Raw genomic sequence first — 16,761 nt, 5'->3', positions numbered from 1 at the left:
TTTTAATTTTGTAGTATTGTTTTTCTTTTCTTTTATTTATTTTATTTCTTTTCTGTTTTAGCTTAGATTTCCTTTTTTTAATCTAGTTATATAAAAACTCCAACTAGCACCTAAACTAGTATTAATAAATATGCTACCGCCCCATTAATTTTTGGCAACTAAATAAAATATTTGAACATTTTATTAATCGAGAAAGGTATTCAATTAAATGTTTAGCAACTGTTTTGATTATTTTGATGACCTTAAACACCTTTTAAAAATGTGGTTTCTTCACCAATGCTAATCATGATTTATTTGCTACAATTTGAACATTTTAGTTTTGATATATGAAAACTTTCAACGTTACTTTATTTCAAATTTGAATTTGAATCGGTTTCGAATTAATGCGAGGTTAACAACAACAACTGTGGTGACCTGGCATCATTAATAGATGTTCATTGTAGCTTAATTATCTGGGCGTCACAACCCTAAGACCGAAGGGAGGGAGCGTTGCCTCCACCGCCGCCGCCACATGCGCGGGCTTTACCCGGCTCCGACCACCGGTGGTGGCAAAGGGGAGGGCAGGGAAGGAGGAGGGGACCGGCTTTGGTAGGGTTGGGCCCCCTTGGTCGCCCGCGCGGGAGGGGGAAGGGTAGGGGAAGGGAGTGGCGGTCGCGATCTGGTGGCCGTTACGATACGGATTGAGAGTGACGAAGAAACAACATGAGTTCCCTTTTTTATTTTAGATATGTTAACATTTGATTGCTTGGCAAGTGGATAAAAGGATATATTAGAGATGGTAACATTTTTTTCCTATCTTTCGAGATCCACCCTACAATATGAGGCAAAAAGGCAAAAAAGTGATTTTTGTCCTTATAAGAAGAAAACGGATTCAATCCTCTTGAAAGAGATGGGTGCCCCGGGGAACGCGAACATATGTGGTGTCAACTGATGATGCATGGAACCTTCATACAAACTTGAACAAACTGTTCAAAGTGTAGCTCTCGCTGCTGAGGTAGATGCCTTTTTGGCAGCATGACTCCAAGGGAGAATATACAGTCAGATCATTGTATTGGCACTCCATCCATTTTTTTTAGTCTGCATATAAAAATTGGTCAAAGTCAAACTTTGTAAACTTTGACTAACTTTATAGAAAAATATAAACATTCACAATATGACATCAATATTAGTAGATACATCATGAAATTAATTTTCATAGCATGCAGCTTTAGTATTGTAGATCTTGATATCTTTTGATATAAATTTGGTCAAACTTTGATAGTTTGACTTTGACCAGAGTTTATATGCAGACTAAAAAGAAACAGAGAGAGTATAATCAATTTTCTAGAGGTTGCAGGTGCAACTACTATAAATTCCTTCATGATGGTCTATTCTTGTTCTTCCCACTGTCCAAGTTTTCCTTTCGCTTTTGTCTTGTATAATAAACTTGTGGACAATTCAAAGAAAAGAAATTCGGAGAAACCTTTGGATCGTGTATTTGATCTTCAAGTGTGTGGTGGCTACTGGCCAAACAGATTTAGGATCAAATATCTTCCTTATTGGGTACTACTTCTGTAAGAGCATCTCGAATACGTCCCCAAAACTGCTCCGTGCATTAAAATTCGAGTTTTTTAAACACTGGACAGCTCCAGCAGAAGCTGTAAAATTGCGCCCGCGCAAAAAAAGGGTTAGGCGTACGCTGAAAAACGCTATCGCGTGCTGCAAATTTAAGGCATCAGATTGCACGCGCTTCACAATTTACACTGCGTGTTTTTTTAGGCGCGTGTTTTTATGCATATGGTAAACCAATGCTGAGTCCAGCGCACTAAAATGCTACAGTAACATGCTAAAACTATTTTAGGACGCGAAACTTTTGTGCGTGTGTTGGAGATGCTCTAAGTAAATAAAAGACGTTTTTGCAGTGAACTCAAGGTTGCGATTTTTGCGATTTTTTGTCAGTTTTGCTAGAACTCATCTACTCCCTCCGTTCCTAAATATTTATCTTTCTAGAGATTTTAGCAAGTGACTACATACGAAGCAAAATGAGTGAATCTACACTCTAAAATATGTCTATATACATCCGTATATGGTAGTCTATTTGAAATCTCTAAAAAGACAAATATTTAGGAATGGAGGGAGTAAATGAGATATAATTTGGTCTCATTCACCTTTTATAGCCATTGGATGCGATGCTATAAGATGCGTGAATGTTGACGTGGGTTGTATTTATTCTTGTTTTCAAAGTGAATGAGATCAAATTATATCTGATCTTAATGAGTTCTAGGTGCTCCGACAGCCAAGCGAAATAAGCAATCCGACTGTCATCTCCCATCTGGATGCTGCATGCTAGTACTATACAAGTACGTAGGCAATCTGCCACACCATGCCCCCTCCCCCGCGGCTCCAGGCGGCGCCCGCGCCCGCACCCGCATCCGTCCCGGCGCCGGCGGATGCTGCTCCCGGCCTGGTGCTGGGCTCCTGGTTCATGCCCCTGCCACCTCCTCCTGCTGGTGCCCCCCCTGTTCCCCTGCGCAGCTCGCGCAGCTGGCGCCCCCAGCGCGTTCCTCGTCGGCCCCAGATCGAGATCCATATCGTGGTGGTCGGGGTCGGGTCAGCCCCACTGCATCTGTGGAGTTCGTCCCGGACTCGCAGCCGGTCGGGGCGTCTCCGCACCGCACCCTGGTCGGCTCGGGGCCGGCCGCTTCCGCGGCTCTCTCAACGCGCATTCAAGACGAAGCCCCTGTTTACTGCGGGGGTGGGGGGCAGTTGGCCTCCCCCCGCCTTGCCGCGGGCGCGCCTTCAATGCTGGATGGTGGCTCTGGTGGCGCGGGGCGCGAGATGGCGGCGACCGGCGGCTGGACGCTGGTCACATCGCGTAAAGGGCCGCGCCAGCCGGGCTTGCCTGCTCCGGCATTCAAGCCGCTGCCCATCCCGCGTTGGCTCTTCGGGCGTTGCTGCAGGTGCCTGGTCAAGGGCCACAGAGCTTCAAGCTGCCGAGACCCGCTTCGCTGCTCCCACTGCCTGCAGAATGGGCATAAATCGCTGGGCTGCCGTAACAGATGGATGCCCCTGAGCTCTCTTGACTGCCCCGTCCTGCCACCCCCTCCTCTGCCTCGCCCCGCTGCAACCTCTGCTCAAGCTCCTTCCCGCCCAGGCCGGGGGTGGGAATCCAGAGCGCCGGACGAGCACGGTGCTGTGCCGCTACCTCCTCTGTTTTCGCCCGCCCCCTTGGGCATGGCGCTGCGGCCTGGGGATGCCTCGCTCAGGCCGGCCGAAGACTTCGTCGTCGTCCCGGCGACGCCCGAGATGCAAGCGGAGTCGGCCGTCCTCTCCACCAACGCGGCGGTTGCCTGGCTTGAGGGTGACCGTCAGGATGTCTCCTGTCAGCAGGTGGCGGCGGACGTCGCCAGGGCCTTGGGGGCTCGAAAGGAGGACGTCGAGGTGGTCAAGCACTAGCCGGAGAGGTTCCTCATCCGCTTCATGCACCAACACCACTGCGCTGATGCCGTGTCCCGCGACTACCTGCCTGGTTCGGGCTTTCGCATCTTTGCGCGACAATGGAGGCTGGAGGCTCATGCTGACAATGAAGACATGCTGCTGCACGTCCGGCTTTGCCTGGAGGGCGTGCCCCTGCATGCCTGGAACGAGTACGTGGCCACATTCCTCATCGGTCGTCGCTGCTCTCTGGACTACATCGAGCCCCGCTCCCGTCGCAAGGAGGACACCCGTGACCTGTCGCTCTGGGCTTGGACTGCCGACCCCAGCGCCATCCCTAAGGTGAAGTGGCTCACCCTGCCCGCCCGCGGGCACCGGCGTCGAGGGTGCCGCGGGCTTCGCCACCGCGTCATAATCCACCTGGACCTCCTTGAAGACCACTCCAAGGCCGGAGAAGATGACGACAACCCGCCGCCGCCGGACGTCGAGGAGTTCACTTGGTACAGAAAGTTCGTCGACGGTACCTACATCCCGCCAGACAGGCGCGTTGCTCCGGCCCGTGATGCTCGGCGCAATGACCGGCGTGATGATGAAGACCACGATGGGCGCCGTGGCCGCGATGGTGCCCGCACTCGTGAGGGCTGGGCCACCAGGATGCGTCGTTCCCTTTCCCGCAACACGCGTGATCGCCAGCGGGAGGCTGGCCAAGATCGCTCCAGGGACCGGTCGGGCGGTCGTCGTCGCGCGGCGGTGCCCTCCGACCTTCCCCTATCGGCTTCTGTTCAGGCAGTGGTCGCCGGTGCTGGGCTCCTGCGTGGCTCCGGTTCAGGTGGCAGTGCCCTTGACCGTGCCGTGGAGCTCCTGCCTGCTCTGGAGGGGGAGCGTGCTGGGAACCGTGGGCGTTCCACCACTCGGCACGGCTCTCCCCGTGGTGATCGGAGGCGCTCGCTGGAGGCTCCCTCTTCGCCGGCGTCCCCGCCCCGCTCCCCAACTTCTGTGCTGCGGCCCAACCCGCGGTCCAAGAGGGCTGGAGCACAGAGTTCTCCGCTGCTGCATGTCGATCCCGTCACGCTGGCTCTCTGCTCGCCTGGGATGCTGCTGGAGCCGCTACCTTCACCAGCTAGACCCCCGGGCTTCGAAGGGTCACCCACGCCGCCGCTGCTCTGTGATGGTTCGGTGCGGCGGACCCCTTCTCCGGTGCATGTTAGCGTGGCCCCGGCTGGGGAGGGGGCTGTGGCGCCTCTCTTCGTGGATCGTCAGCCGGGCATCCTTGCCTCGCCTGGTTCCTCGCCTCCCAGGCCGCCGGCGGCTCGCAGGAAGACACTGGCTGGAGTGCGGATTTCCTACAGGGGTGGCCTCTCCCTGCAGTGCATCAGGCGCCCTGGTGGCCCGGTGATCGCTCCGGTGGCCAAATCTGCTGAGCAGCTGGTTGCTCGCAGACTGGGGATTACTAAGGATGGCAAGGATGTGACAGAAGCCACTCTGGACGACTTCACCGCCAAGTTCAAGGAGCAGCTACCCACAGAGGTCATCGTGGCCATGCGTGATTTCTTCCGCCTCGACGACAAGGCCGTCAATGATGTTGAAGATGCCCTGATCGAGCATGGCGGCGAGGGGGCCCTGGAGATTGCTTCGACTCAAGATGACGCTGTGCTCCAGGGAAGTGTGGGCCTTGATGCAGTCTGATCTGCTAGTTTGCCCTGGATGCTGCCATGTTCTTATGTTAGCAAGTATGGCTAGGTGGCCCAGAGGGGTCTGTATCTTTTCTTCTATGTTGTGTCTGTACTCTGAACCTTGCTGGGTGCACATGGATGGATGTTGTGCCTCCAGTCTCCAAAGTCAAATGTGCCTGCTATCTCCAAGCTTGCGATGCTTCTTCACAGACTTATGCTCTTATGGTTCTGCTCAACCATGTGTGTTCCTGCTGTCTCCATGTTAAGTCAACCCATCAACACTCTGTGTTGGAATGTTAGGGGACTAAACTGCCCGGCAAGGCGGGCAACTGTTAGTGCTACCATCGCGTCTTCCTCCTGTCAAATTGTGTGTCTGCAAGAGACGAAACTGGATAACGTGGATGTGTTTACTGCTGCCTTTCTCGGTGGAAATAGGCTGCGGAATTTTGCGCAACGTCCGGCTGTAGGGACAAGGGGTGGTTTGTTGCTGCTATGGGATGACAGTGTTCTCGAGGTCTCCGACATTTCTTTCTCGGCTTATTGCCTTTCGGCTTCGGTCAGAGTCCTCGAGAGTGAGGTGTGTTCCAAGCTGACTAATGTCTACGGGCCTACGGACTATGCGTGCAAGGAGGACTTCTTTGCGGAGCTATGCTCCTGCAAGCCACTTCCTGGTTTGGGATGGCTCGTGCTTGGGGACTTCAACCAAATATATCGTGCTAGGGACAAGAACAAGCGAAACATCAACCGGAGGAGGATTAAGCGCTTCCGGGACACTCTGCAGTCATGTGAGCTCAAGGAGATCCATCTGCAGAATAGGCGGTTCACGTGGAGCAACGAGAGGGAAAACCCACCCCTTTGCAAGCTGGACTCCTTCTTCTGCAATGAGACCTGGGACTTGTCCTTCAACACTCATGTGCTTCATGCCCTTTCGTCATCCCTTTCCGATCACTGCCCTCTGCTGCTCGCCGACGACAGGGGGCCTAGGCGGCCTCGGTCCTTCAAGTTTGAAAACCTCTGGGTGTCCTTGCCGGGTTTTGACGAGGTGGTCTCAAAGGCTTGGGCCGAGCGGGTGAGACACACGGAGCCATACCAGATTCTGTATCAAAAGCTCAAGACAACCGCGTTGCGTCTCTCTGAGTGGAGTAAAAAGCTTTTCTCCAAGGCGAAAGTCCAGTTTCATGCGGCTCAGCTTGTGATCCTCCACCTTGACATTGCGCAGGAAGGGAGACCCCTCTCCCTTGAGGAACGGGACCTCCGCTCGAGACTGAAGAGAAGGGTTATTAGCTTGTCGGTGCTCCAGAGGGCTCGAAAGAGCCAGTGTGCAAGGGTTGCAAATTTGAAAGATGGTGATGCTAACACCAAATTTTTCCATCGGTGCATTAATGCTAGGCGGCGAAAGAACCACATTCATCGGATCAAGCACGGGCATGGTTGGGTAACCGAGCACAGAGAAAAAGAGAAGATCATTCACGACCATTTCCATGAGGTGATGGGGATAAGGGGTTCGAGCGCCAAGGACTTTAACTGGGAAGAGCTAGGTGTTGAACCCCATGATTTGCATGGCCTTGATGCCACCATTACCGAGGAGGAGGTGTGGGAGGCCATCAAGGTAATGCCTTCTGATAAAGCACCTGGCCCTGACGGCTTCACGGGTCTGTTCTTCAAGAGGTGCTGGGGGGTCATCAAGCATACGGTCATGAGGGTGGTCCAACGCTTTGACTCCCTTCACATAGACGAGCTCCACTGGCTAAACTCTGCCAGTGTTGTTCTATTGCCCAAGAAGGAGGGGGCTGAGGGCATTTCCGACTACAGGCCCATTAGCCTAATTCACTCCATTGCCAAAATCATCGCCAAAGTACTATCGCTCCGGCTTGCACCACTTATGGATGGTATTGTCTCGAACGCCCAAAGCGCTTTCATCAAGCGGCGCAGCATCCATGACAACTTCCTGTATGTGAGAAACTTCGCGCGGAGGTTACATAAGTGCAAAACTCCGGCCCTCCTCTTCAAGCTTGACATCAAGAAGGCTTTTGACTCGGTGAAGTGGGGATATTTCCTGGAGCTTCTCCAACGACTTGGGTTTCCCACCAGATTTCGTGCTTGGGTTGCTGCTCTTCTCTCGACATCATCCTCCCGCATCCTTCTCAACGGTCTGCCAGGGCCGCCCATCAAACATGGCAGCGGGTTTCGGCAGGGGGATCCCCTCTCCCCCCTGCTATTTGTCATTGCGATCGACCCGCTTCAGAAAATCCTTAATCTGGCAACAACAAAAGGTCTCCTTCGCAAGGTCCGGGGACGGGGGCCCGAGATACGGACTTCGCTTTATGCTGATGACGCGGCCGTCTTTGTGGCTCCTCTCAAGCAGGACATTGACAACCTTGCAGCGATCTTGAGAGGCTTTGGAGAGGTTACGGGCCTCTGTTGCAACTTCCAGAAGAGCTCGGTCATGCCAATTAGATGTGCCCACATTCATCTTGAGCCAATCCTTGGGAGCTTGCCGGCCACCCGTGCGTCATTCCCGGTCAAATACTTAGGCCTCCCGCTCTCGGTCTGGCAGCTCAAGCGGGTGGATTTTCAGTATCTCGAAGACAAGGCGGCCGGAAAATTGGTTACTTGGGAAGGCCAAAACATCACAGCTATGGGCCGCACGGCCCTTGTCAAATCAGTCCTTTGCTCCCAAGCGGTGTTCTCAGTCACACCGCTCATCGTGCCTAAAGGCACTCTTCATAGTCTGACCAAGCTTGAACGGGCTTTTCTCTGGTCAGGTGCTGACAAGACTACGGGAGCCAAGTGCAAAGTGAAATGGGACACAGTTTGTAGGCCCAAGGAGTATGGTGGCTTGGGGGTGCTTAACTCTGAAAAATTTGCGCGTGCCCTTCGCCTTAGGTGGCCTTGGTTCGAATGGAAGGAGCCCCACAGACTGTGGGTTGGTTATGGCAACCCCTGTTCGGAGGATGATCTCAGCTTCTTTTATGCCTCCACCACCATTACTCTGGGAAATGGAGCCAAAACGCCTTTCTGGGATTCTCCTTGGCTCCTTGGCCGTATGCCCAAAGAGATAGCCCCACACATCTATGAGGCCTCCAGGAGAAAGAACTGGAAGGTTAGGGAGGCTATTAGAGGGAACGCTTGGATCTTCAAAATCATCTACAACACCGTCATCACCGGAGATCACATTCGTGAGTTTTTCACTCTTTCGATGCTTCTGGATGACGTCCATCTTGATGAGCATCGGGAGGACGACATCACCTGGAAGCATTCCAATGATGGGGTGTACTCGACAGCCAGTGCTTATAAAGCTCAATTTCTTGGGTTAACCTTGTCACCAATGGATCGCATGGTCTGGAAAGTTTGGGCTCCTCCGAAGATCAAATTCTTTGCCTGGTTGGCTATCCAAGATAGGATCTGGACTGCGGACCGCCTGGAGAGGCGCGGGTGGGCCAACTGCGGTCTGTGCCCTCTTTGTTCTAGGGAGCAGGAAACAGGTGCTCATCTTCTCTTCAAGTGCCGCTTCACTATTCGGCTTTGGAGGTCTCTCGCGGCCAAGCTCGGTCTTCATCACATTGAGACCTCCAGGTGGCATCTTCATGGCTCCGTCCTAGATTGGTGGGAGGATGGTACTGGGAGCCACGTCCCCAACAGGAGTGCCCTGGCCTCCCTAACCCTCCTTGTCTCCTGGACCATCTGGAATGAGCGTAATGCTAGGGTGTTCCGACACAAAAGTGCTCCGCCGCCTATTCTTCTTAACACAATCCTGGAGGAGGCCAAGCTTTGGGTTACAGCTGGAGCAAAGAAACTAGGGCGTATTGTATATCGAGAGTAGTCCGCATGCCGTGCTTAAGGTGGTTGTTGTGACACTCTTATCTACTCTCTCTTATTTAATCGATGAGGCAAATCTTTTGCCTCCGTTTCGAAAAAAAAGTACGTAGGCAGATCATGCGGTGCAGCTCAGCCCTCGGCGATGAACGCCGCGACGCGATCCAGGAGCTGCTTGGAGCTCTCGCAGTCGGTCTTCCCGAGGAAGAAGTCGTGGTCCTCGCCTTCCGACTCGAACCACGCCGCGGCGCCCGGCGCCCGGCACGCGCCCGCGGCCACGCCGTCGTAGTACGCGCGGATCCTCCTCGCCTGCACGTCCTTCTCCGCCGAGCACACCAGCATCCTCTCGCACGCCAGCAGCTCCAGCGACGACGCGCCGGGCGCCAGAGGGTTGATCCTCGGGTCGTCCGTGCCGCCCACCGTGCCCGGGCACGTGTACGACCAGATCATCCCGTTGAACATGGGCACCGCCGGAGGCTCCCCCTCGATCGCCTCGCTCCCGCTTGTTAGACTGTATTTACATGTGTATATTGTAACGTTGTATACCACCTCATTATATATATATATATGTGATAGGCCACCCTTAGAGGGTTGTGCCGGTTTCCCCCCAAAGCCTATTGTCTTACATGGTATCACGCTAGGTTACGTCCGCTTCCGCCTAAAAACCCTAAACCGCCGCCGCCACCGCCGCCGCCGCCGTCGCCCGACTGCTATGACGTCCGCCGCTGTGTCCGGCTCCACCGCCACCGGTTTTCTGCCGGCCTCCCTCGCGGCACTTCTCTCGAGGCCGCTGGATGCCGCCTCCCTTCAGGCGCCGATCGGGACACGGAGCGTCGGCTCCCTCTTCGCGCTCCCGCCGGCTGCTACTTCGCCCGGGCAGGCGCTTGTGGCCCACACCACCGCCGCCCCGTCAACCGCGGCTGTCGCACCCTCGGCCATTGCGCCGCTGGTGGCGGAGGACGTCGCGCTGGCAGGCTTCGCGGCATCAACCGCGGCCATCGCGCCCTCTGTCACCGCGCCGGCTGCCCCTCCGACTGTCTCCACGGTGTTCTCACCTCAGCCAGTCTCCTCGATGGGATCGCAGCCGCCGCCGCCGTTTCACTTCGGCCATCTCATCACCATCAAGTTGTCGTCGGACAATTACATCATCGGGCGCGCGCAGGTTCTTCCGCTTCTTGGGAGTCACTACCTGCTTGGCTATGTCGACGGCTCTCTCCCTTGCCCTCCTGCGCTGGTTGACAGCGTGCATGGTCCGGTCTATAATCCGGCTCACCGTGTCTGGACAGGGCAGGATCAGCGAACCTCTCCTCCATCCAGGGGTCGCTCTCTCCGGCCGTTGCTGGGCTTGTTGTCTTCGCCAAGACGTCCCACGAGGCATGGACAATTCTTGAGCGCTCGTTTGCGGCACAGTCGCAGGCTCGTGTATCTGGGCTCCGTCGCCAACTTGGGGAGTGTCAGAAGCTTGACTCCACCGCCACTGAGTTCTACAACAAAGTCAAGAGTCTCGCCGACACGCTGGCCTCCATTGGACAGCCCCTCACCGACTCCGAGTTCAACTCGTTTATTGTCAATGGTCTTGATGAGGAGTATGACGCCCTAGTCGAGATCATCAATGAGAGGGGCAACTCCACGCCCATGCCAGCACACGAGGTCTTTTCACGCCTCCTGCTTACTGAGCAACGAGTCGAGACACGCCGATCCAGGGGCAACGGCGCCCTCTCGGCAAACGCCGCCACCAAGGGTGGTCGCTCCTCTGCTTCATGTAGGGCTCCTTCGGGGCAGTCACCACCACCCGCCTCGGCCCTTCCTCCTACTGCGACGCTACCAGGGGCTGGCGGTCCACGTGTGTGCCAGCTTTTGGTCGCGATGGGCACTGGGCCTCGAAGTGTCACAAGCGCTTCCAGCGGGGTTTTCTTGGTCTTGGCAATGACGGGAAGGATACACGCAACTTTGCTCGTCAGGTCGCCATGGCTGATCATCCGCCGCCGCAGAAGCCACAGGGACACACTCAGTCCTACTCCATTGATCCCCACTGGTACATGGACTCTGGGGCGACAGAGCACCTGACCAGTGAGATGGGGAAGCTTCACACTCGTGAACCCTACCATGGCTCCGACAAGATCCACACCGCCAATGGAGCAGGTATGCACATCTCTCATATTGGTCAAGCATCACTTCTCACTAGACATGCCAATAGGAGTCTTCAACTTCGCAATGTTCTTCGAGTTCCATCTGTGACACGTAATCTTCTTTCAGTTCCTAAACTCACTCGTGATAATAATGTGCTTTGTGAATTTCATCCTTTTGATCTTTTTATTAAGGATCGGGGCACGAGGGACATTCTTCTTAGTGGGCAGCTCTGCCAAGGTCTCTATCGTCTGGAGCATCCTGGCGTCGCTCGCGTCTTCAGTGGAGTTCGGGTATCTCCGTCACAGTGGCATGCTCGTCTTGGTCACCCGGCCACACCTATTGTCCGGCATGTTTTGCGTCGTCATGAGCTTCCTAGTGTGTCTAGTAATAAAGATGTAGCAGTGTGTGATGCTTGTCAGCAGGGGAAGAGTCATCAACTTCCTTTTTCGGAGTCCAGTCGTGAGGTGAAACATCCTTTAGAACTTGTGTTTTCAGATGTATGGGGTCCTGCTCAGACTTCTGTTAGTGGTCATAATTATTATATCAGTTTTGTTGATGCTTACAGCCGCTTTACCTGGCTTTATCTTATCAAACGTAAATCTGATGTGTTTGACATTTTTGTTCAGTTCCAAAAACATGTTGAACGCCTTCTCAAGCACAAAATTGTTCATGTTCAGTCGGACTGGGGTGGCGAGTATCGCAACCTCAACTCCTTCTTTCAGTCGCTTGGGATCACTTACCGTTTAGCATGTCCACATACACATCAGCAGAATGGTTCAGTAGAACGTAAGCATCGTCACATTGTTGAAGCTGGTCTGACTCTTTTGGCCCATGCATCTGTTCCGTTTCGTTTTTGGAGTGATGCTTTCACCACTGCATGTTTTCTCATCAATCGTACTCCCACTCGTGTTTTGAATATGAAGACTCCCATTGAAGTTCTCCTTAATGAACAACCGGATTACACCTTTCTCAAGGTGTTTGGGTGTGCTTGCTGGCCCCATCTCCGTCCATATAACAAGCGTAAGCTCGAGTTTCGTTCCAAGAAGTGTGTTTTTCTTGGTTATAGCTCTCTTCATAAAGGATACAAATGTCTTCATGTTCCCACTAATCGTGTCTACATCTCTCGGGATGTTGTGTTTGATGAGCATGTTTTTCCCTTTGCCAAACTCCCTGTGTCCACTACCGAGCCACCTGTCATGCATTCATCCTCTGTTGCTTCTGACCAATTTCACGATGTTGCATATTCTCCTCTATTGTTGCCTAACCATGGTGCAGGCACTGGTCGTGGGGCTCGTTTGGAGATTCTGGAAGCGCCGTCTTCCTCTTCGTTGCCATCGCCTTCATCCTCGGCACCTTCTGTTGTGCATGAGGAGCACATGGCGCCCCTGCATGGCCTCGGTTTCCGTGCTCATGCACGGCCGATCGACGTCCTGGCCCGGTCGCTCTGGCTTCTGGGCTGCCTTCGGCATCGTCGCGCCCTACAACCCCGCCGACTGGGCTGGCCTCCTCGGTCCCCGTCTCGCCCAGGGCGTCGGGGCAGTCATCACCAGGCCTGGCCTCGCCCGCCCCTGCCTCGCCCAGGGTGTCTGGGCCCTTCTCACCAGGGCCGGCCTCGCCTGCTCTCGCCTCGCCAAGGCCGTCTGGGCCGGTGTCACCGGAGCTGGCCTCGCCCACCCTCGGTTCGCCCATGGCCTCTGAGCCCCTGTCGTCGGGCCAGTCTTCACCATGCAGCCCGGAGTCGTCTGTCCCGAGCTCACCTGAGGTGATTCCTGCATCTCCGGCGGCCATCACGTCTCCGTCACCTTCGCCTCCGTCGGCTCCTGCTGCTGCTCTACGTCCACATACGCGCAGTCGGAGTGGCATTTTTCAGCCTAAGCAACGTCACGATGGCACAGTTGCTTGGTTAGCGGCGTGCATGTCTGCTGCTCTCGCAGATCCATCCTCTGAGCCACGCACGTATCAAGCTGCTATGCGCATTGCTCATTGGAGAGAGGCCATGGAGCAGGAGTATCAAGCGCTTCTTCGCAATCAGACATGGACTCTTGTTCCTCCACAATCACGGGTAAATGTCATTGATTCCAAATGGGTTTTCAAAGTGAAGAGGCATTCTGATGGGTCCATTGAGCGCTATAAGGCTCGTCTGGTTGCTCGTGGTTTTCGACAGCGTTTTGGACTTGACTATGAAGACACCTTCAGTCCAGTGGTCAAGCCTACTACCATCAGACTTCTTCTCTCTCTGGCTGTTACTCGAGGTTGGTTTCTTCGTCAACTTGATGTTCAAAATGCTTTTCTTCATGGTGTCTTGGCGGAGGAGGTTTACATGCGCCAGCCTCCGGGTTTCTCTGATCCGGATCGCCCTGATCATCTCTGTCGTCTGTCCAAGGCAATTTATGGTCTGAAGCAGGCTCCTCGTGCTTGGCATGCTCGTCTTGCAATGGCTCTTCGTGCTCATGGTTTTGCATCATCAACTGCTGACTCCTCATTGTTTCTTCTTCAAAGGCCTGAGGTTACTATGTACTTGTTGGTCTATGTAGATGATATCATTTTGGTCAGCTCCTCTCAGTCGGCTGCTACTGCGCTTGTTCGCTCACTTGGTGCTGATTTTGCGGTCAAGGACCTTGGGAAGCTTCATTACTTTCTTGGTGTGGAGGTTACTTCTCGTGCTGCTGGTCTTGTTATGACGCAGAAGAAGTACTCTCTGGATTTGTTGCAGCGAGCTGGGATGCTTAAGTGCAAACCGACGACTACACCCATGTCTACCACTGATAAGCTCAATGCTGTTGATGGTGTGCTTCTTTCTTCTTCTGATGCGACCGAGTACCGGAGTATTGTTGGTGGGCTCCAGTACTTGACGATCACGCGACCAGACATTTCCTATGCTGTTAACCGAGTCTGCCAGTATCTGCAGTCACCCCGTGACACTCATTGGTCTGCTGTTAAGCGGATTTTGCGCTATATTCGTTTCACGGTGGCTCATGGTTTGCATATTCGGCCGTCTGACTCTGGTTGTCTTTCAGCATATTCTGATGCAGACTGGGCTGGCAATCCGGATGATAGGCGATCCACGGGGGGTTATGCTGTCTTCTTTGGCTCTAACCTGATTGCCTGGAGTGCTCGGAAACAGGCTACTGTCTCGCGTAGCAGTACTGAGGCTGAGTATAAGGCTGTGGCCAATGCCACATCAGAGATTATCTGGGTACAGTCCTTGCTTCAGGAGTTAAGTATACCCCAATCACAGCCTCCTGTTCTTTGGTGTGATAACATCGGTGCTACATACCTTTCTGCAAATCCGGTATTCCATGCCCGAACGAAACACATTGAAGTTGACTATCACTTTGTGCGTGAACGTGTCTCTCAGAAGCAACTACAGATCAAGTTTATTTCTTCCAAGGATCAACTTGCTGACATCTTCACCAAGCCATTGCCTTTGCCACAGTTTGAGACTTGCAGGCGCAATCTTACCTTTCTAGATTCATTAGAAAGTGGCTAAGATTGAGGGAGGGTGTTAGACTGTATTTACATGTGTATATTGTAACGTTGTATACCACCTCATTATATATATATGTGATAGGCCACCCCTAGAGGGTTGTGCCGGTTCCCCCCCAAAGCCTATTGTCTTACACCGCTGAACCACGGGTGCAAAAGCACCGCGCCCTCCATCCTCGGGTGGGAGTTCACCGCCGCCCTCACGAGCATCTCGTGCACGATGTTGGCGCCGGCGCTGTCGCCCGCCAGGAAGAGGCGGGCCGTGTCCCCGTGCCCGGAGATCCACTCGTCCTGCGTCGACGGCGCCACCGCCCACTGGAGCGCGGCCCAGCAGTCGTCGGAGGCCGTGGGTAGCGGGTGCTCCGGGGCAAGGCGGTAGTCGGCGGACACCACGAGGACGCCGGCCGCGGCCGCGAGGGAGTTGACGTAGCTGTGGTACGTGGCGTCGTCGGCCGACCCGATGAGGAAGGCGCCGCCGTGGAAGTAGACGAGGACCGGGAGCTTCTCGGAGGGTTCTTGGAGCTTGGGGAGGTAGAGGCGCACGGAGACGCCGGTGTCGGCGTCGAGGACGACGTCCCTGGAGGTGACGCCGGTGGCCTCGTCCAGGCCGGCAGGCGACACGGTGGGTTCGTTGAGGCGGTCCATCTTGCCGCACTTGTAGATGCGGAAGTGCCCCGGGGACTCCAACAGCACCTCGCCCTCGGTTTCGGCTTCCGTGGCAGCCGCCGGCAGAGCCCCGTTCTTGTGGGATGTAGACGTGCAGACCCCCGGGCATGGCGGAAAGGTGGTAGATAAGTAGCATGGTGGTCGGGGTAACTTTCTCCGACGTACGGTTAGTGGTCGGCAAGGCTGGGGTGCTGCCCAACCAGCCCAGATGGCGGATCCGCTCCTGGTGGCCATGGAGGAGAAGCGAACAATAGGATAAGCCTGTGTGTGGTGAAATGGTGACGAGGTAAGGACTCAGGGGTCTCCTTGTCTCAGGCCTTGTGTGGGGGTAAGGGCATCTCTAGCCGTTGAGCCTTAAGGAGGCATTTTTTTTGCCCCTTGGGGGGCTACCGGCGAAAATTTTAGCCTGGGGCTAAAATGATATCCACTCGTTGCCCCCCCGACCGCCCAAGCGTGCTGCTCTGCTTTACAAAGCTCGCCACCGACCGGCTCTGCAGCCGCCTGCTCGCCACCGCCCGCAGCCTCGCGCCCGCGACCTGGCCGGCTCCTCCTCGCGCCCGTCAGCCGTCGTCCGGCCCGCTCGCCGGCGTCAGCCCGCTCGCCCGCGCGGTGGTGAACTATTGGTGGCCCGGGTTCCCGGCGGAGCTGGCGGCGCGGGAGTACGGCCGGCATCATACACTGGTGGATGGAGCAGAGTTGGCTGCCCTGCCCACCTCCACCGTCGTCGTCAACACCACCTATCTCCCCAACAAGCGCGACGCGGAGATCCGCCGCACCCTCACCGCCGAAGGCACCCTCCGGAAGAAGAGGGAGATGGCGACGCAACAGGGGATCCAGGAGTCGTACTACAGGGACATGGCCGTCATGTTCGGCATGTGGGAGTTCGACCCCATGGCGCTGTCGGAGCCGCCGTGCCCGGTGCACCTGTGGCAGGGCGACGAGGACGGTCTCGTGCGTCCTGCGCCGTCCTCCGCTTCTGTGGCTCCGAGGCGCCGCACCGACAGCAAGCTGCAAGTCTGCGCCGCGTGGTGGGCCTCGCTGGTGACGGTGACCAGGCGCGCCACGGCACGTGGGAAGGAGCCGTCAAAGTCCGACGCATCCGCGAGGAGCAGCACCAGCGACCTGGCCCCCGACGGCGACGCGAGGCGCGTGCCAACGAAGTGAAGTCCGGGAGCCCTTGCACGCGAGTGGCCCATGGAGGGCGGGAGGCACGCGCGGAGGCACGACCATGCGAGCTCGCGTGCCGCTACGAGGGCGGGAGGCGCGGAGGCGCGGCCATGCGAGCTCGGGAGGGCGGGCGGCGGTGTCCGGGCGGGCGAGACCTTCTTCTCCGCGGCTGCTCCGGGGAGATGCAGGCGAGGCCGGTGACGGGAGACGAGTCCGGCTCGCCAAAGCGAGGAGCAGGGGAGAAAGGAGAGAGAGCAGAGGAGCGAGGCGTACAAGCAAGACAGAGCTTGTCTTTTTTGCATGCATCACATGGTGGGCCAAGCCAGGAAAAGAAGGAGAGGCTGGCAGTGGCCCTTTGGCAGCAAAAGTATCGCGCTGGCGCCCCCAGCTGCCTCCCGGTTTGCTGCGT

General features: G+C 55.5%; 1 protein-coding gene across 1 annotated transcript; it reads right to left on the bottom strand.

Moving 5' to 3' along the window:
* Positions 1-9,012: 9,012 nt before the first annotated feature.
* Positions 9,013-15,467, bottom strand: LOC119310142 (2-hydroxyisoflavanone dehydratase-like). The gene is made up of 3 exons (XM_037585982.1): positions 14,655-15,467; positions 13,776-13,777; positions 9,013-9,399 (listed from the first exon to the last, which is right to left on the bottom strand). Exons 1-3 carry the CDS (start codon positions 15,417-15,419, stop codon positions 9,036-9,038), a joined length of 1,131 nt encoding a protein of 376 aa, XP_037441879.1. The 5' UTR covers positions 15,420-15,467; the 3' UTR covers positions 9,013-9,035.
* Positions 15,468-16,761: the final 1,294 nt, after the last annotated feature.

Source organism: Triticum dicoccoides, chromosome 5B (genome assembly GCF_002162155.2).
Source record: "Triticum dicoccoides isolate Atlit2015 ecotype Zavitan chromosome 5B, WEW_v2.0, whole genome shotgun sequence".
In the NCBI taxonomy this organism is placed as follows: Eukaryota; Viridiplantae; Streptophyta; class Magnoliopsida; order Poales; family Poaceae; genus Triticum; species Triticum dicoccoides.
The sequence above is the reverse complement of the archived record's forward strand: the minus strand, read 5'-3'. Positions and strand labels throughout refer to the sequence as shown.

Bases quoted from the DNA above. Each gene is read 5' to 3' on its own strand.
- LOC119310142 (XM_037585982.1), bottom strand. From the start codon at position 15,419: ATGGCCACCAGGAGCGGATCCGCCATCTGGGCTGGTTGGGCAGCACCC.